General features: G+C 47.1%; 1 protein-coding gene across 5 annotated transcripts in view; it reads right to left on the reverse strand.

Moving 5' to 3' along the window:
* TAF1 (TATA-box binding protein associated factor 1) overlaps nucleotides 1-21,415 on the reverse strand; it is a 1,380,965-nt gene that overhangs the window by 1,267,330 nt on the left and 92,220 nt on the right. For 4 of the 5 annotated variants that reach the window (XM_069612355.1, XM_069612353.1, XM_069612354.1 and 1 more), the window contains exon 4: nucleotides 7,736-7,858. In XM_069612355.1, the coding sequence (XP_069468456.1) occupies nucleotides 7,736-7,858 (123 nt within the window). The remainder of the gene's footprint in view (nucleotides 1-7,735; nucleotides 7,859-21,415) is intronic. The other variant, XM_069612352.1, reaches the window with a different exon arrangement.

The raw sequence follows: 21,415 nt of genomic DNA on the forward strand, positions 1-21,415 counted from the left end.
TGTTGCCATGTCTTGGGTCCTAATGTCTTTTTTGGTTTAAGGTTTCAAGATCGCAGTCAATGTGTTGTGAAATGTTCATCAGATCTTCGTCCGCCAAAAAGTCTTCCGTTGTTTTGGGCGCGCAATCGCTTTCTTTTTTCTTTTCCAATTGAAGAACGAGAATGTTCTCCTTTTTTCCAGCTTCAACCACTTTTATATTTGTGCACTCGTCAAAATTCTGTTCTTTTTTTTCCCTTGGGTTTGGGACCTGGGAGCAGTTTTTTTGTTGTCGTCTGCTTTTGTCGTGGAAAACAGCGAGTATGTAACGTCTTTTGCCTTTGGGGCTAGTTTTTGGTGCTGAGGACTCGGCCGAGGATCGTCTGTGATATCGATGACATCTTTATTTAACGCTCTAGGATTTTTGACCTCTGAAGCCTGCCGCTGGTCTGCGCGAGGTGATGGTGGTTGACGTGGTATAGGAGGACTTGCACCGGACGTTTCACCCCCGTGGGATTTTTCTTGGACGGGAAGGTGGACCTCCTTCCGACTATTTTCAGGGTTGTTAATTTGATTCTTTAGTCGCTCGTCCGGGGCGGTGATGTAGCCTTCCAAGAAGATTAATTTTGAATGCATCATCGCTTGGATGGTGGCGTGATCTTTTAGATTTGCATTTATCCCTTCATATAGTTTGGTGAATGGTGCCAAGGCGATGGCTGACATAATAGATAAAATATCCAGGTTTTTTTTCGAGGGGGACTCATTTGATGTATCATGTTGGTGAGAGAGTTTTTTTGATGGTGGAGTTCTTGTGTGGCTTTCATTGAGCAGCCTTCTGGTTGTAGGGGTAGAGGGTAAGTCTAATGACCCTCGCCTTTCCCGATCTACAGTAGACTTTTTTATTCGCGGGGTCAAGAGGCGCGCCCTCCAAAACGATTCTACTTGACAGCTGGAGTTCACTACAGATCGAGCGTGTATCTTGATTTAAGGGACCCAGCGTCTGTCCCATGGTTGCCCTGTTGACATTTTGATCGTAAGATGCCAGAGGCACGCCAATTGATGGAAGTTCAACTTGTGGCGCTCGAGGTGTCTTGTTTTTCAGCGGCTCGTTTTCGTGGTTTGGACTTTGATGATTTCTTTGCGTGGTGTTTTTGATCCCACCGGCTGTTTTTTCCTGGAGATTCTCTCTTTCCTTCCGGCTACAGGGGTTAGTTGGTGTCAGACTTTCGATAACCCCAATTGGTGTGGCTAAAGCTGAAGTCCCTGGATTGTGCAGGGGCGATATGGTCAGAGGGGTTGGAACCGAGGGGCTCAAGAGAGAACTAAAGGGGGCCTTTTGCACTATTAAGACATCTTGAGTCTTTAAAAGCTGCTCTACGGTCGTTGCCCTCTTTCTAGTCTTCTGAGGTGGTTGTCAGATTTTAACAGTCTCTAGTATTTCCTCGTCCTCTTGTCGACGTAGTGGATTAGGGGCAAAAGCATTGAAAAAGTCTGTGACTAGGCTTGCCACTGATGGCTTCGTTGATTCTGGTTTCCATAATGTTTTATTTAATTTTTGACCCCCTGTTTTTATTGTGGAAATTTGGAAGGCTGTTTGTAGTTTTTTCTGAGGTTTTTGTTTCTGAGTTCCTTTCACTTCCAAGGGTCGCTTTTTTCTTTTTTCAGATGAATCTGTCTCGCTCCATCTTCGTTTTTTGGGATTTTTACCTCGAGAGAGAGAGAGAAGTCGTCACTGGGTGAAAGGCATCAATGGAGCCCTGCTCGTGTATATCTGATTTATCCAAACCTTTTTAGTTTTCTTGTTGCAGGACTGAAAGGCCCTGAGGAGAAAATGAGGCTTTATGGTTTATATCCGAGTGCACTAGGGCTACTGTGCAAATCTGCATAGACTGAGTGATGTGTGTTCCGGTTTCGCCCTCTGTTGCTGTTTCCCCGCACAGCGGTGCGCCCCGTTGTATGGGCGGAACTGTAATCGGGGAGGAGGAGGGCGTGTTCTCACTCCTACACGCCGCCTCCGCTGCCGTGCAAACAGCTTGAAGCACGACCGCGTTGCAGTCCGAGGGCAACCCCTCCACGCCCCGAGTCCGCGAGTCCACTGTCCGGTCCCCGGCGAGGTGCGCCCCCCCCGCTCACAGGCCTCGGTCCTCCTTCCGGAGGCCACCAAGGACTGGAGCTGTGACGGGAGTTTCTGCGGCGGGGACAAAGTGAGTTGAAAACGCGGTGCAGCAGGCTCCTCCGAAGGTAAGAAGGCTCGTTCTTCATCCGGCGCCACGGGCTCTCGGACCTGGCCGGAAGGGTTCCGCGAGGGAGGCTGAACCATATTTTCCACTCGCTCGCCCACTGGATACATAACTGAGGTGTGTTGTAAAGTTTGACTCAGTTTTGACAGTGAATGTTTCTGGGGCAAACAAGATTGTGTTTGTTTGATTATTGAAGGTAAACAAAGGCGCATGCTTTGGAGCAAGCGTCCCTCCTCCTTTCCTGTGTCGAGGTCCATTTCCCAAGTCAGTGAGGTAGCCGGGTCTGGCGCCGGGGCCATGTCAGCCATACACAGACTGCAAGAGACTGCACACTCGAAGCCACACTCCTCTCGAGTTTCTCCTCTGTATTGTATTCACATACCTCTATGGTCTTGCTCCTATTTATCTCACATCTCTTGTTTACTTCTATGTTCCCTCTCGTGCTCTTCGCTCTCAATCTCACTTTCTTCTAACTGTACCCGTGTCCCCCATGAGCATCTTCACGGTTCTGCTCCTTCTCTTTGATGGCTCCCCTCTATTAGAATGCTCCCCCACTCTCTTTACGATCTATTCACTCTCATCCTACTTTTTGTGCTGCCCTGAAAACCTTCTTACTTCAATCTTAATTGTATTTGAGTCTCATTGTAGTTTTTAATTCTTGTCTATGGTATTAATATCTTCACTGAAATGTACTGTAAATTGGTTTTGTAGAGCGCCTTGGCGTAAGACGCTATATAAATGACAAATAGGAAATACAAAAAAGGGAACCAGACTTCAACAAGTCAACCAGAACTATCATTGCCAAAGCCAAGAAGGAGTGATATTAAAAGAAAGCTAATCATAAACCCTATTACTGCAGCCAAGAGAAAGTGGTTTTTAAGCAAGCTTTCTACCAGCAATTCAGAGAAAGAGCAATACAACAGAATGGTTATAAACAATGTTGCTTTAGACCAAGAAGGGCAACAGAGTGTCAGGAAGGCTGCCCTTCTTGTGGAAAGTATTCAGAAGGAGTAGCGCATAGCCTGCATTGCACGAGGAAATCACAAGTGTGTAACAAACAGCACTAGTGTGGTTCTTGGTTCCCCTGAAGAGATTCTAAATTTGATGTCGTGAAACAAGAGGCATTTATAATTTGTTGGAAGCTTACCTTTACCACAGAAGTACTTGTAGGCAGTAGTTTACTAAGGCCTGGCAGGAGAGTACACCAGATCAGAAGACACTATAGCTCTTTTTGTTCTGTTCTGGCAGGAGAGTATACCAGAGCAGAGAACTTTGTAGTACTAGCCCTGGCAGGGGAGTAGACCAGGAGGAAGTCGAAGATGCACTGTGGTGTGGTGATGAAATATTGTAAAGAAGAAGTGGCAGAAACACTAAGATGGTTGTGTGAATTGCTGCAGAATCATCCTGACAAACATGCATCACTGAAGCAAGTATTGATTGAACTGCTGCTGAGTTATCCAATAACGATGAAACAAGTGTTTTGTGAACTGTTGCAGAAAAATCGTAGATATTTTTTGTTGTTGATTCTAATGAAACAGGAAAGCGCTATTGGTCTAGGACTAGTTGCTTCAAACTCTTATCAAAAGTTAAAAGAGGAAAACCTTGTGGAATAAATGTGTACATACATTTGAACTGTTGGTTGAGTTCAAGGTGGAACAAGGGGACTTAACTGGAACCTTTGTTGTCAAGTTCGAACCAAAAGAACAGAGTTAGAACTTCATTAGAAGACAGGATTTCCTTATTCTTTGGAACTGTTGAATAGAATCCTGCTTGAATGTGGGGAAGGGGAATCCACACAGATTGGAAGGAGAAACAATTATCTGATTGTAAATCTGTTATATAGTTTTGATTCGTCTTCTTTTACCTTATTAAGTGTTGTATGTATAATTATGAGGGACAGACACCTTTTGTTAGAGTGTTTCCTTTAGTTTATTTTAGGCAGGGAAATACTCGTCAGAGTAGGCGTATATCCAACCTTTTAAGATAATAGAATGGTATCTTTTGAAAAATCTTCACAAAGTTGACCGCCTCACATTTCCGACCCTTAGACTCCCCGTCCATCCCCCCACCTCAGCCCCATGGGGCAACAAATGTCCAAGGCAGGGCTCCATCCCAATTCCCTTCTCTTCCAAGACTTCAATGTTTATTGGTTATATCGGAATTGAATATGTTACCAATGTACAGTGCCCCTTGGGTGGCTGTCTTTATTACTGACCTGTAGTCATTCGCACCTGTTAATAAAGCTGATGACCAATTGTTGAGATGGATTTCTAGATTCAGGCCTGGTGGACAGATTTTAGGAGGCCACGCTAGTTATAGTGAACAGGGTAACTCAGAGAGGTTAGCCAAAATCTAATCAAGGTGGGCGTGGAGAGCAGTTAAGGTTATTCTCGGGAGAGTGTGAGTGGGGTCAGGTGTCCACAAAGAAGCCCTACAGTGAAGCACATAATAATTCAATTTACAAAAATACTATATTCTAGACCCAAAACGCATCAAACATGTATACAGTCACCTTTGCAGTAAATGGATTGAACCACTGGTTGATGCATATCCAGCTTCCAATCACGCACATTGCACCAGTCAAAGATTGATAGCCACCCAAATAGGATGGTCACCACATTGAAACCTTTTGTGGCCTCCTCCCAGGAAAAGACTGAGAATATTGGTTCAAGAGTGAACCATTCATACATCTGGTCATGGCTGTTCGCAGATCCCAACCTGGAGTCTCTGCAAGGCCATGACCATATACGTTTCCATGTCTACCAGATAAACGCAGCCTCGCTGTGGAGTCTCGCTGGAGTTCCGAATCCAGGTCGCCATTTTAATAGTGACCTTAAGGGTACAACTGGGGACGGGAGGTGAGGCTTATTCTCCAATGCATCTCCATAGCCTACTGAAATAACACAAAGAGCTGTCATCAGCCAAGGAGTTATATGAGGAGACAAACAAGCAGTGTGACCTGTTGAGGGAGGAGGGGGGGGGGGCTCCAGGATGCCTCTGGGGCACCATGGCCTGGGGTACTAAGGGACACACATGAGCACATAGCACAGAGGTACATACCTGGTAAAATCCTGCATGGGACAAAGAGGTTGGTGGACCAGCAGGGAAAAGCAAACATATTGGGGGACTCACTGAGAGTCACAGATTACGACTTTCATCATCCTACCAAGACATTTACAGTAAACCCTAAATGCTGTATCATTTGAATCATTGACCTTAAAACACTAGAGGTTTTCTGGCTAAATGTGTAATATTGGGGTCTGCTGTTGCTGAGAAAATAATACCCTTAACTGATGAGTAGTCTTGCTATCAGTGTTGTCTTTTGAAAGTGTGAAAAGGTTCTACTCTAACTGTTTTCTAAGAGTATGGCCCTGGGTAACTCCAACGACATTACAGAGAATCTATTGCCCAACCCCCAGTCACATCCTCACAGCAATACAAAATAACACATTGTCGTTCTCTCCATGTATCAGCTGACGGCCATTCAACCGCATTATTTGCAGTCACTCAGCATCTTGGAAGCACTAAAGAGGACTGGGAGCTGTGAGGAATCAAAGGAATTTGTCCAATCTTCACAAGGGGAGGCCACCCCCTTTGGGACTAGGGAGGTGAACCCCTATGGAATACGGTATTGGGATCCCACCAGGGATGAACACTCCTTAGAAAACAGACAATTCCTAGATAAGAATCTATGTTATCCTCCCTTGTCCCAAGAGACGAACGGCTTTATTGGTTGTATGGGAGTTAACATATGTGATAACTGGCAACTGTATACACAAAGGGATTGTGTGGTTTCCCACTCCTTTAAGGTACCATTCACATTCAAAGAGACGGAAGACGGGCAGACATCCTTATTGTGGGGAAAATAAAACTCCAATCAGATTTGACTAAAGGGGAGGAGAGCCGGCAGCAGAACAGCAGAGGCCTAAAAACCCCAATCTGCGAGATGTGGCAGGAGACCGGAAGCACATGCCCACCATGCTGGATTCAGAGGAGGGCAAGCCTGTGGAGGGTGCCATAGCGACAAGTAACAGGCAAGGCCCTGTGAAACGGCAGCAGGACAGGGACCAAGGCTTCAAACCACACAGAACCCAAGGAAGAAGGTCAGAAGGGGAAGCGAAGTCACGCTCCTGGATGACCTGTGTGCTGCTCAGAAACAGAAGGAACACTGTCGCTCCTGGGAGCCAGGTGGTGATCAGGAAGGACCCAGGAGACCCCAAGGCAGGGTGAAAGAGAACCGGCCCCAAGGCAGGGTGAAAGAGAACCGGCCCCAAGGTTAGGGTGAAAGAGAACCAGACCCCAAGGTTAGGGTGAAAGAGAACCAGACCCCAAGGTTAGGGTGAAAGAGAACCAGACCCCAAGGTTAGGGTGAAAGAGAACCAGACCCCAAGGTTAGGGTGAAAGAGAACCAGACCCCAAGGTTAGGGTGAGGAACCAGATCCCAAGGTTAGGGTGAGGAACCAGATCCCAAGGTTAGGGTGAGGAACCAGAGATCCCAGGAAGGGGTAAAAACGAAGAGATACATTGGAGAGAGGACAGCAGGATTCATGGGTGGGGAATCCCAGTAAAATACCTGGTGATGGCACACGCACAAGAAAGCACAATAAGACTGAACGCAGGCCAAACAAGGGATGTAATATTCAGAAATATTGTGACCTGCCTGGAGCTTTGGAGCCCCTTGTCTTTTGAGCAAGAGACATTACGGTTGGGTCAGAAACCAGCCACCATTTTTTTGTTGTGTAAACAATCTGATTGTAGAGAGTAGAATAGGTTACTGGACAGCGGACTCAAGTTATTTTGTAAGACATCCCGACGAGCACTCTTGAGAGGTTAAAAATTAAGAAATCTCAAGATGCCATCTTGTCCATCCCCTGACTGCAACTTGCTACAGTGCATGCCATACTATTGAAAGCAATATTAAGGTCAAGTACTGTATGTTCAGGACACACCACTCAATTTGCTTCTTCTCATTATTTAGAGATCAACCCAGGATGTCACCTGGGGATCACAAAGCCCCTCTGAAGACATTTAATTGAAGGGTTAACAGTCGATGGATTATTAAGAGGGTAATGGAGCAGTCTATATTTCTATGTTGCTTAGGGAGAAGGAGGCTCACTCTAAACTCCCTACAGTTTCTGCTTTTAATCACTCCTTGTGGTATAGTGGTGTAACTTTCTTGGGGAGTCAGATTGAGGGTGGAGCTGATGCGTGTCCAGACCTGGGGGCTCGGCCCATGGGTTGGGCAACAAATGGAAACTGGTCAGTAGTTGTGTGGGGAATAGATGAAGGGAGGATCAAAATACAATACCCCCCACTCCTTCCAGCCAGACAGGCATTAAGTGAATTCCATTTGCAACTTCACCGTTTACTGCATGAAGCACATACACATGAATCGCCAAGCTCCTTTGTTCTGTCCCTCTAATCCCTCATCCGTGCAGTGCCACACCATGTTTGCTCCAGTAGTAGCTCCCTCCAGACACGTTTACGTCTGTCCCCAAAAAAGCAGTACAATGACTCACCAGAAGAGCCAGTCTGACCTTTCTCCTCATCTTTTCTCCCTGCGACCGGAGGAGGTGGAGGCGGAGGCATAAGCTTGGAATCAATGTCCTCACAGTCAGCATCATAGTCGTCGTCATCATCATCTGCAGGAATGATAGAGAAACTGGTGAGCAATTGGACAAAAAGGCTGTGTCCATCAGAGGATATCAGCCAGTGCCAAACACTGCATACACAAATAATGACCATCTGACCGCTATTGAATATGTATGTGTTGTAAAAGAAAAGAGAACAGAAATAAACTATTTTATTACACCTGGATACACTATGCATAAAAAGCAAGGTAAGAATGACCATCACACTATTACCATACACATATGGGATACATTACTCACAGTAATCGTATTTCTGATGCTTGTATCTGCTTAGATTCACATGCTGTGCATAGGCCGACATCTAGTGGAAGCTGCAGAGGATTACAGTTGTTGTCGAGATTTGAAAAGGGATATCGACAGGGCGTGCCAGTAATACTATCCCTAGTGTGACGTCCACTGTCTATTGTTTGGCTTTCGCGCTTCCTTCAGGATATCCATACACCTCTGTGGTAGGTTAAGAGGTCTGAACTCTAGGACTTCAGGAGCCATGCTGCCAAGTTCAATAAGAGGTTGAGGTTGCACTGTTAATCCTCCGTGCCGAGTGAGTAGACTAGTCAGACACGGGAGCTTGATGGGATCGCAAATCGCCAGTTTGCGCAGATGTGGATACCAAGGTGGTCTTGCCCACATAGGAGCAACAAGGATGAGCGTCACTTGTTCCTTGTGAATCTTGTTCACCACCTTGTTCATGAGAGGAGTCAGGGGAAAAGCGTAAGCAAATTTCCCTGACCAGTTCATCCCTAGGGCGTTCCCCTTCGAGCCTGGCTGGGGGAACCTGGACGCGAAGTCTGGGCATTGACTGTTTTTGCTTATAGCGAACAAGTCTTTTGTGGGGAAACCCCATTGATAGAAGAGGTGCTCTACGACCCCCGAGTATAGTTGCCATTCGTGTTCCTCTGGTAGGGGATCTCTGCTCAGTGAGACTGCCAGAGAGTTGAGTTCCCCTGGAACGTGCCGAGAAGATAGGAATATTTTCCGTAGGAGTGCCCATTTCCAAATTTGTTGCGCTCGCTTGGACAGATTTGGAGAACGAGTGCCCCCGTTTGTTGATGTAAAACATTGCTGTAGTGCTGTTGGTGAGGACTTGCACAGACTGGTTCGCTAGGTGAATCTCGAAGGCCTGAAGGGCCTTGAACACTGCCAGAAGTTCCAGCCGATTGATGTGGTTCTGCACCGTAGCATGAGTCCACAGACCTTGCGCTGTGTGATGAAGGCAATGAGCCCCCCCACCCGGCGAGTGAGGAATCTGTTGTGACAATCACTTGCACTTCCGGATCTTGGAAGGGTTTTCCCTTCAACAGATTTTCTCTTGTCCAGCAGCGAAAATTTTGTACTAGTGTTGGCGAAACAACCACTAGATCGTCCCACTGACCGCTTGCCTTGGACCACTGTTGTGCTAACCACTCCTGCATGGGTCGCATGCGCAGGCACGCGTGTCGTACCAGGTAAATGCAAGATGTCATCATGTCTAGCAAACGTATAGCTTTGCGCATGCTGATCTGGCGGCCGGCTTGATAATGAGGAATTTGCAGTAACCCGTATTGGACTCTTTTCTCTGATGGAAAGACCAACCCCTCTTCCGAGTTTATTACAGCTCCTAGGAACTGTTTGGTTGTGCTTGGCAGTAGGCTTGATTTCTTTCCGTTTATTGAGAAGCCCAACTGAAAGAGAAGGTTGATAGTTCTTTGAATGTTTTTCCTGCAAACTTGGGGTGTCTTCCCTGTAATCAGCCAGTCATCCACGTAAGGTTAAACTGAATTGCCTCCCTGCGCAGGTGCGCTTCCACCACCACCAGTACCTTGGTGAATACCCTTAGTGCAGATGCTATGCCGAAGGGTAGCACTTTCAATTGGCAGTGCTGGTTCATTATCTTGAACCACAAGAATCTTCTGTGCGCTGGGAACATTGAAATATGAAAATAAGCATCTTTCATATCCAATGTTATTATTATTATTATTATTTATTCGGATTTGTAGAGCGCACGCCAGCCCGGGGGCATCGTGGCGCTTGTTACAGACTTGTCTTAGTTACAGATAATACAATACAGATAAAGCAGTGTTAACAAAGGAATAACAAATATTTACAGTGGGAAATAAGGTATTTGTACAGAAGCAATGCAGAATATTTACATGGATTCGTAGGGGTCACTTTATTGTGCAAGGAAGGAGGTCTTCAGTTTCCTACGGAAAATCGGGAGCGAGTTTTCCGCCCCGATGTCTGCAGGGAGGGCGTTCCAGGTCTTGGCGGCAATGTAGGGGAAGCTTAAGCCGCCGGCTTTGGCTTTTTTGATGTGTGGGATGCAGAGTAGGTTGGTGTATTGCGTTCTGGTGGGACGGGCAGAGGAGGGTTTGGCGATGGTCTCAGATAGATAGGACGGGGCGGAGAGAGAGAGAGGCATTTGTGAGTGAGGGTGAGGATTTTGGGTGTGATACGTTCTTTAACCGGGAGCCATTGGGCCGACAGTCTGGCATGGGAGATGTGCTCTCTTCTTGAGATGCTGAGAGCGGCCCGGAGCGCATTGTTCTGTGTGACTTGGAGTCTGTTCAAGTTTTTAATTGATGTGCCCACTAGGAGGGCATTGCAATAGTCCAGTTTTGCTCCAATGGTTGCTCTGGCTATGGAGAGGCAGTTGGGTTTGGAGAGGTAAGGCTTCATGGCGTTTATGAGTTTAGTGGTATGGGCAGATGAGGAGGTGATGGCGCTGACTTGTCTGTTCAAAGATAAAAAGGAGTCTATGTAAACCCCCAGTGTCTTTACCGCTGTGGAGACAGGGATGATGGAGTTGTCAATGGCGAAGTTAGCGTACAGTATGTCCAGTTTGTCTAGGGTGCTCTGTTGACCCAGTATCATGATTTCTGTCTTGTCTCCATTTAGGCAGAGGCCATTTACTGCAATCCAGGCATGGATGATGGTGTAGATCGAGTGGAGTGCCTTTGCGTCGTCGTGGTATGACCCTGAGAGGGGTAGAAGTACTTGTGTGTCATCAGCGTAGTTTGTGTATGTAATGCCGTAGGAGTCGAGTTTGTCAAAAAGAGGTTTAGTGAACAGGTTGTAGAGAGTGGGAGCAGTGCAGGAACCTTGAGGGACTCCGCAGTGGATAGTCGTGGGAGTGGCGTTGGCGATATCCGAGAAGACTTTCATAGCTCTACCCTCTAGGAAGGAGGTGACCCATAGAGATGATTCTTTGGAGAAGTTGGCAGAGTGAGTGAGGTGTGAGGTGAGGGTCTTGTGATGAACTAGATCGAAAGCGGCTGAGAGATCTAGGAGGAGCAAGAGAGCTGGCTTGCCCTTGTCCATGATTTGTGTGATCTGATTTTTTAGGTCCACCAGGGCTGTTTCTGTGCCGTGTCCTTTCAGGAAGCCTGATTGCCACGTTCCAAGGATGGAGTGGGTTTCCAGAAATTGTTGGATTTGGCAGTGTGCAGCTTTGTCCAGTAATTTCAGGAGAAATGGCATTGTGGTTATTGGTTTGTAGTTGTTGGGTTGTAGGGGGTCGAGGGTAGGTTTTTTTTAGGAGGGGTCGGACCCATGCTTCTTTGAGGCTAGCAGGGATAATGCCTGTAATTTGCCATGTAATTCCCCCCACTTTAGCAGAGGGATTACTTCTTGTAGCGTAGTCATGCAGAACTTTTGTGGCTTGACATATTTGTTTGCAGGGCATAAGTCTAATACTGGTCTTATTGCTAGATCTTTCTTTGGCACAAGGAAGTAGGTTGAATAAATGCCCTTGTTTACCTGGTTGGCCGGGATGATTTCTATGGCGTCCTTTTGGAGCAGCAATGCGATTTCCTCGAGTAGGATGCGTTGATCTTCTCTCGAGTGAGTCTTCCGGCGTGGGGGGTGGTTCCGGGGTCCCTCGATGAGCTCCACACAACCACCCGCCATGGTGGGTAGCACCCATTTGTCTGAGGTGATTCCCCTCCCATGCTTGGGTGAAGTTTGAAATACACCCTCCTACTGGAGAGACATGGGAGGGCACCTGTCACTGTTTTGGAGGTATGGTACCACCTCTACACGAGGAGGACCAACCTCGGCCACAGGATTTGCGCTGCCCCCTTGGGTAACCTTGTGAGGCCTTGCCTTGATTGTTACATCAGGATGCTCCCTGATTCTGATTGGAGCCTGAACCCCTCTCTGAATTTTTTTCCATGTGAGCAACAGAAATTACTATCAACGACTTTAGTGTATCGTATTCTTCTTTAGAAGTTTTCAAGGCATCTTCAACGGCCTTTCCAAAGAGTACGTTGGGCTCAATGGGCATATTAAGAAGCTTGGCTTGCGTCTCTTGCTTGAAGCTGGACTGGTGTAACCAAGCATGACGCTTAATAATGGTTCCCTCTGCAAAAATCCTGCCCGCGTTGTCAGCGGTGTCCAGATTACTCTTTAACATGCAGCTTGAAACTGCCCTGTCTTCTGCAGCCACAATGACCAATTGTGTCTTAAGGGGTTCAGGGGCTGATGATAACAAAGCTGATACTTTATCCCATTTATGGAAGTTAAACTCGCCAGGAGAGTGGTGTAAGTGGCTATTCTCACCCGAAAAGGTCGCTGAAGAGGCCACCTTCCTCCCCATTGTGTACAGCTTCTTGCACTCCTTGTCCGGAGGTGCTTCACAAGATGCTAGGGGTGTACCCGCTCTCTTCCTTGTTGTTGCAACTACAAGAGAGTCAGGATTGAGCTGTCCCCTGATATAGAGAGGGTCGATGGAGAAGGTCGGAAGAGCTTTGATGTAGGGATTAACTGCCCGTGTCTGGTTAGGCGTTTCTAGCGAGGGTTGTATCTTTCCCTGAATAGACTGCAGGAGGGAAATGAACTGAGTGGCAGCCTTCTTCCCCCGAAATGTCGTCAACAAAGACCTTGTCTTATTGAGTTTCCTGCGTTTTTATTTGGAAGTGCTAATCTGCCTTGATGAGCATGGTGTTTAGTAGTGGCTGGTTATCCTGGTTGACGTGAGAGTCCATGATATACATGTCTGGCTCTTCATCATCATCATCACCATAGTAAGGATTTGCGGCCTCTTGGGTTACATCGAGGTCCTCGGTGTCAGTTTCCGAGTCATACAGGTCAATGACTGAGGGGTCTTGCTGCAATGGAATAGTAAGGGTATCGGGGCGAGACCTCTGAAGGGGGTTGAGAAGCAGTGGCCGATACAGGAACCTGAGAACTAGAGGGCGTTGTTGTGGGTGGGGTGCACTGAAGACTCTGGAAGTAATTTGGGTCTTTTTCAAAAAGATTTGCCATGAAGCTCATCCTTTTCATGACCCTATCAATATCCTTTCATGTCCATTGGCCAGAGATAGGAATGGACATAGGGTCCGGTGGAAACCCTTGATCTTGAGGAGTGACTTGGACCTGTGTTAAGTGTTGTCTCTTATTCTTTAGGGCTCAAGATAAGGAATCCTCTTCCTGGGAGTCTCTACCCTTGAGTGGGGACCTATCCTTATGGGACCTTTCCCTGTGAGGGGACTTTCCCTGTGAGAGGTCTTAGAATTCTTCTTCTTGGACTCCCTTCCCTTTCTTAGGCCTTCTGGGATGTGTTTAACCAAATGGGCTTGTCCCGCTTCTATAGGGTTTTTAACCGTTTTCGATGAAGAACGTCAAAGTTTGGAATGATACTAAGTCTCGTCTACAGACGTGCGACATTCGGGAATGGATTTAGTCACAACGTCTGTTTTGTCTTTCGACAGATGTGGCGATCGGGACTTCGAGTGCCCAGAGAACAGTGATTCTACGGACCTCTCCTTAGACTTCGTGTGTGGGCCTTTGTTCGACGAACCTGTCGAGTCTCGGCCGTTTTTTGTGTCCTTAGTGGGAGGGGTTGTGAGAATGCCACTGCCGCTGTGTGTCTTCCCTGTAATAGGACCGTCGGCCTGTCTGGTGGAGTCGGGGGACCTGGGCTTGGGAAACTGAAGTATCCCCATCGCCTTCGGATACTGTGACGTAGCTGCCGTCGCTGAAAGTCCCCTCCACGTCCATGGTGGCCTTGACCTGCATGGCGTGGTGGGCCCAGTGCTTGGTTAAACAGTCCTTTAATGTCTTGGGTTTAAAGATCTTACAGGCTCGACAGGTACCTTAGACGTGATCCAGAGGGAGACAAAAGTTTGCACACCAGGTGCTTGTCGACCCAAGGGAATTTTCTGTTGCACTTGCAGTACAATTTGAAAGGGGTTCTATCCATAATGGAAAGGCACAGCAACTAGGCGAGAATAATGGTCACAAGTCATACCACCCTCAGTGTAAATCATGAACCGGCTAATGTACATAATACTCAGTTCTCTACTACGACTTTTCCCTCGGCTTGGATCATTTCGAACTGCTAATACCTCGGCAAGGCTCTACGGACTGCCTCTTGTATAAACGTTTTGTTTTGGTGCTCTGGACTTGTGAACTGAAACTTTGACCACGGTCTGTATTCTTTGGACTGCTTTTGGAATCCCTTCTCTGTTCCACTTATACTCTTACTCGGAAACGTTATCCGAGTGCCTGCCTGGTTCAACGTTAAGCACCTTCCGGTACCAGGTGTTTCACCGCTGGATCTTTCTTTGAATTCCACCTTGGACCGTCCTAGTGGGAGAGTAGTCAGGCACTTACACATCTTCCCCGGCACACCAACTGGTAGGTGTCAGTTTTCTAGTTACTTGATTAGACACAAATTGTACATGTGTTTGTTTCACTAACTCCCTGTTTCCATTGCAGCTACCTAGGAACCCAGTGTATTGCTCTAGCCACCTGTGGCCTCAATAACAGGTCAGCAAGTTCTTACTAATCTCTCTGACTGGTGCTTGGGGACAGAGGTACACATAGTCTACGCAAGAATCAGTTTTGACAATAATGTACGAAAAGGGGTAAATACATTCTGAAATGGCCTCCCCCCTCTCTCCCTACTGAGTGGGCCGAGGCCCGAAGCGGCCTTCCAAGGCTGGACGGATCTGTCGATAGGAGTCTTCGACGGTCGTATCTTCACCGCTGTCGGATTTTCTCGATAGCCGCTAATGCATAATATAAAGGATAGGAAGATAAACTCTCTTTAATTTGTATAAATCAATGGTGGTATGCCGAAAGGATAACGCTGCAAAATAGCGTTAGTCTACGATGGCGGAAAAAAACTATCTGAGGGACCGAGACGCGTGAAGGCCTATGGGTACAGTGGACGTCACACTAGGGATAGTATTACTGGCACGCCCAGTTAACGTCCCTTTTTAATTTTGAAAACAACAACTGTAAAACTCTGTAGCTTCCACTAGATGTCAGCCTATGCACAGCATGTGATCTAAGCAGATTCCACAAGCCTCACAAATACATTAATCATGTGAACACCGAACACTTTAATTTTAAAACAGTGAGAACAATTCAGTCAAGAATACAAGTACAACCTGTATGCAGTAAAGTAGATAAAACCAGAAGAAAGTTCAATAAGAGTTATAAATTGCAGTAAGTGAAGAAACAGCTGCCTTATAAAACAATAAGGCCCCTAGCACTTCAAAAGTTCTTAAGAGTCACTAGTCCCAAGGGGAATGCTTTACATTGGCAAGAGGCACAGCATGGTCCCTGGACAGAGTTTGTGAGACTACAGGACTTTCCCAGGACACTTCTGAAAGCTCCACAGAGCAGGATTTGCATGCACAGGTCAAGACCAGTTGGTACCACCAGCCCAAAGGTCAAAGCACCATAGAGGGCCTTCACGAGATTGGTCCAGAGGAAAAGGCCTTCTCCAACACTTAGCTGAGGCAATGCTGGAAGTCTTCACCGGCCATCCACGGGTCTTCATATGGCTGCAGCTCTCAGAAATAGTGTTTGCACCAATGACGATCTGAAGAATGGCTGCAGAAGTCCTCCATGTGTCCTAGGATTTGAGCCTGGGTCACACCCAGCCCTCCAATAGTACAGAACTGCACCATTCAAACTGGCCATGGCTGTCAAATCCTGGACAGCCTCTTACCCTACATCTGCCAAGCAACAGACACCGCCTGCCCACAGTGTGAATTGAAACCAGACAATCCCAGACTCACACCCGGCCAGCTACACAGTGAGGGGTCAGTACCGTGAGGCTCATAACTGGATTTAATTTTCTCAGGGTTTGACATTTTATTTTAAACAAAAAACAGTAAATAAATCCTAACTAAGCCTACTCTACCAGGGGATTCACTACCTCGTCTAGGATCTAAGGAAAAACACCTGAGCATACACAAACCTAACCCACACACTAAACAGCAAAATATACAAAATAACATACAAACATGAATAAAGCATGACCAAATGACCAGTGTCTTGGAGGACTTTGGTTTGTCCTGGGCAGATGTTGCTCCCCCAGGAATGTCCAAATGTCAATTTCTTCCAAGGAAAACAAATCAGTCTTTGAAAAGTTCATAAGAAACAAAAGTTCACTCAAACATCCACTGGCAACAGTTTCTTCTTCGCTTGATGAAAAGATTCCCTTTCCAAGTTCCACAAAGGAAATAACAGCACCAATGGTATTCCTGGATAACCTCTGAAGGCAAGCGTCCCCAGCCAGCACGATCCTCCCCGTAATGAGAGACAATGAAGGACTCTCCCAAGTCGGGAATAAGGCCAAGACAGAGTGCGGGTGAGCTTAAATGGGAGTTTATCAATCAGAATAGGGCATGCAAAGAACTCTGCAAACTCTGAGAGCGCTATGTCTGACAATAGCAAAGACAGGCGTATATATTTACAAAAAACGTCATAAGAACCTACATACTATAGGGGGCACAAGTTCGATGGGATTGGGTGGCGATGACTAGCAATAGGTGCTGCTGCGATGTGGTTGGCCTTGGCTGGAGGACGTCACTGGTCAGCCTCGTGGGTTGGGCTGGGCCTGGCAGGTCAGCTGAGTTCATCCGGGCGGTGTTGTTGTGCCATTGTGGCCAGTGTCAGAGATGAATGTCTTTTCCTGACTTGTTTGCCCTATGCCATGCACACCGCAGTCATTCAGTCATTACAATATTATCTTCTTTAGTAAATCTTCCAATAGGTTATTCTACAGGTTAATGCAACACAGGAGGAATGCACCTTGTGAGGGGTCTGATGGTCATTCGTCAGGGCATGGTTACCAGTGTCCTGTTGACCGGAGCCATAGGTTGAGGGGCTAAGCTTCAGGGACATGCCTTCCTGTCTTGTTAGATGTTGTTATGAATGTGCCGCTGTGTGTTGCCACAGTATTGGGTGTCCTGAATGCACAGGGCCATAAGTCTAAGATGATCCGGTGGGTTGTGGGGTTTGCGAAGGGGCGCCTTTGGATTTGTGTATTCAGGCAGAGGTTTACTGCTGTGCTGTAAATAATGCAGGTGGCGGGCCGTGGTCTTGGGTGCTGCAGAGGGGGCTACAAATCTTTGAAGCGGCTCCAGTCTGGTTGGGGGAGGTGGAGCAGCGCGGCGCGGGCCTCTGCTCTCATGTTTGGCAGTCTTCGCAGGGTGGGAGGGGGAATGGCCTTGCACATATTCACAAAGGTATCTTCCTCGTGTGTTTCCGGCTTTTAGAGGTGAAAACATCACAATCATTTGAACACTTTATAATATTTGTTTGAATCACTTGAAAACATACATTTCAACTTTGCTGGATGTGTCTCGATTATATCCAGTCTGAGCACCTTATTCGTACACTATGTTTTAACAACTACAGTATTTAGTTATATGCATATACATTTGCAGTAAGTGAGGTAGTAGTGAGGTTGGTGGAGTACATAGAAAATGACCAGCCACCGTACGTGACGGTGGTGGCACATAAGGGGCTTAGACATACACGCATGACAAGTGCATTCTCGCGCATCCTTCACATGAGCCCTCTGTATGGTTACATTCGTCTTCTCGTGTACTCTAGCAGCATTAGTTCGGTTATGGCGCAGAACCATGGAGTGTAAGTTTTCCAGTGATACATATAACAAATAGACCCCTGGAACGCTCTTTCATGGTTAGTACCCAACTGCAGTGGTGTGGGCTCGTCATTGCTAATATCATGGAAGCATGCTTTCTATCATGGTTATACATTTTACAGGTTTTTGTAATAGAAGAGATTTTGTGGAGAAATGCACACTTTGCAAGTGGTCTTGGCATTAATATGTGGGGACTTTCTGCCATCTGATGACCATTTTACCGTTCTTTTCATCGCCGAGGCCCGCTGGCCGGGTCATGCTGGGAGCGATGATACACTGCGGAAGGTGAAATGTTACAATGTTAGTATCTTATGCTAGCTCATGTCCGTCTTGTTCGTGGGAACGGGCTCGCAGCGGATCTGCCAGGGTGCTGCGGCAACAGGGATAACTGAAACTCTCCGAAGGTGGGGGCCGCGCTACAGTGCGCCAAGCTCACACCATCTTTATTAGACAAAATGGTTTCTAAGGCCTAGCTAAATTCAATACGTGTGGGCAATGTCTTCAGCAGGTGAGCCATCCACCACCTGGGCCCTGGTGGTAAGGAGGTGACGCCTGATGAGGCATGGCCCTCACCTGGGGTGGAGATGTAGGCAAGGGGGGTCTTTTGGACCACTCCTCCCCTACACCTCCTTCCAGGAAAGAATGGATAAAGTTTAGGACAAAATGATGACTTCTGCTTCACAACAGCCCGTCCTCTGGTACTTCTGCAGCGTCTTGATTATACTTCATCAGGATGCTTCTTCCCAGGGCTTGCTCCCTCTGTAGAAAATCCCTTCTTCCAATGATACTGTGAGAGCAGGCTCCTTTACCCCCACAGTCTGCTTCCACTACATTCAGATAATGTTCTGACGAATGTATAGTTAACCACAGTACTACTGCTTCCGCTGCTACTTGGCATTTCAGGCAACTCCAACAAGACACTTCGACCTCTACAGGTTGGCAAGGCACTCCTCTCTCTTGTATAGTAAGAAAGGGCACCCACTTTGCCTTTCCTTTCTGTCTTGCAGCTAGCACGAAATCTGTCTTAGCTTCCAGACTGCTTCTCTTTCTTGACCTGGACAGTCTCAGCTCTACAGATTTGAAAAAGGATTTCTTTTAACAAGCACGAAGCCCCCTTTCCCAGCTTTATGTACACCTTCTTGTCCCCATCAGTTAGCCCAAAGCTGTATTGCCACTCTTCCAGGCTTGGATAACCGTGTTACCTTTATATCAGAGGACTCTGGGTTTACAACAGCTTCAACCCCTCTCAAACAATGGTGTTTCACTTTTAAAGAGTTTAGCCCACTGGCTTGGGTAATGCTTTTTCTTCTACTACAACTGCTAAATAATTGTTTAAGATGTAGAAATTCATTTACACTATTCCGTTTGGATGACAAACTGCCACTTAGAAGGTTTGCGTTACTCTTTTCCGGGTAGCATGCAACTTCAATAGAAATCGGAAAACAAACTTTCATATGCGCGACCTCTCTTTGATGTTAGATTGGCTTTATTTAACAATGCAGGAAAGTCAGCTTCTGCTTCATAAGGTTTACTGGTATCTTTCTCCTTAAAAGGAGACACGCGACTGTTTGGTAACACTTTAGTTCTAACAATGGGAAAAAGAAGGCTTTCTCTTCACGCGGGTACTTTAACTTCGCTGCGATAAGCGCATAATACAATTCCCTTGATAGAGCAACTTTCCGCGGCTGCGAACAACTTCTACTCGCTTTCACTTACTTTCGAGCAACAGTGAAGCTGGATACAGTTACCAGCAAGGTGTACCTGATGATTTGTAGTACGGAGCTTCATTCACCGACTACACAATCAAAGCGGTTGCGGGCTGCTTCTGCTTACCAACTTAATTTCTTCAGCTGTTACTGCTACAGGCATTCTTGGGACCCACACCCCTCTGCTGCACAAGTGTCTCTAATCTGGCCTCATTAATGGAGAGTCTTCCTTTCTCCAGCTTCTCTCGACTTGCTTAGGCACACGGGATCTCGGTTGGATACACGACTTCAGCTCTGCATTCACAGCAATTAGGCGCACCTGGAAAGACTGCTTGTTTCTCCCAGCCTCTTCCAATGATGGCACAGACAAACCGGGTATGTGAGCACAGGACCAACTCAGAGCCTGCAGGTGCAATCTGCTCTTCCTCTGCTCCGGTGTGCCTTCTGTGGTAACACTTCCTAGTGAACTGCCAGCCTCGTGCTCTTTCTGCTTCTGCTACTGCCGACTTCCAGCTCCTGCTCCTTCCTGCTGCTCTTTTGTGCTGCAGCCTTTTATGGCCCTCCAGTGGGTTCATTGCAGGTTTTAAAATTGAGAGGAGCTGGGAGCTATTTAGCTTCTGCTTATAGCCTAGAATAGCCTGGTTAGCTTAAAACCAACAGTTACCACGAGCTACGTTTGGCTCCTCATGCCAACGGATGCCAAGCAAACACAACTGTGAATTTAAATCTGTCCTCTTGGGGCAATCTATAAACAAACATTAGGTTTACATCTGTAAGGCATTTTTAAAGCATAAGGCAATCATAAATATTGGATACAATTATATGTGTGCATTTTATGTGGAAGTTAGATTTGCATAATGCTATGCCAGTCAGTCAGTCAAACCTTTTATTCGGTGTTCACCTTCAAGTTATTTAAACAATTTACAATAAAACAACAAAAGTATAAAGATTAATTTAGCAGATTTCATCAAGAGCCTAAAATGTCAGTTCATAAGGTTACTGTTAAAATCTAATATCACAGGGATTCCAAGATGATGGCCGGCAGAGGCAGACGTGATTAGGTGTCTCTCCCCCGCCGCGCCAATAAGCAACGCAAAGAAGCGATTCCATGGCGATTCCCATCACCACCGCAGACCATCAAGAAAGTAAAGTGGACCCCGAGGCAGGGAAAGTCTGCAAAACTACGAGGAACACAAACTCGTGAAGTTGGCAGCACGGAGCCAGAGCGGAGAAGTCCCAGCAGGCAGGCCGAAAAAGAGGAAAAGCAGGAAGCAGCTAGCCGAGAGGGCTGGAAGACACAGTGACACTGTCCGAACCCTCACCCCCTTTGGGCACCGCACTCAGTGACAAGCAGCCACCGACAAGAGCGTGTAAGCCCCCTTGCTGTCTAAAACCAAACGCAGTGAGGGATAACCAACTGTGAAGACAGAATGAAGCTCCGGAGCAACAGGGAACAGGCAGTAAGAAGGGATGCAGCAACCCGACACAGAGCTTGGCGGGTGTCAGAGCACAGGACGGACCCCCCCTTCAACGGCACAGGAGCCTGTGAGAACCATAAGTAGGGCACGAGACCTATAAGCAGGGGATGCCACAAATGACATTTCTCCTCAATGCATGGGGGCAGGAGCAGAGGAAAAGTAAAAGATCTGTGGCCAAACTAAACGACCAAGGAGGGTTGCAACACACTACACAAAGCCCAAAGAGACAACAGAAACAAGTCCAGATAACCCATACCAGACCCCTGAGGATACGGCTCCAGACCAGCATCAAAGTGATCCACGTTGTCTGTGCTCCGTCGCACAACCGGGGCCCGGGGGAGATCGCGGCAGTGACCGCGGTTGAACAGGGCTCTGGCAACGCAAAATAAGGTTGCCACACTCAGCCACCAAGTGCCGGCCAGAGAGCAGACGGACCCTGCGCAACACGGAGGAGCGGAACCCAGGATTGAGAGATACG

This window comes from Ambystoma mexicanum, chromosome 5p, assembly GCF_040938575.1.
Source record: "Ambystoma mexicanum isolate Mex_15411 chromosome 5p, UKY_AmexF1_1, whole genome shotgun sequence".
Taxonomy (NCBI): Eukaryota; Metazoa; Chordata; class Amphibia; order Caudata; family Ambystomatidae; genus Ambystoma; species Ambystoma mexicanum.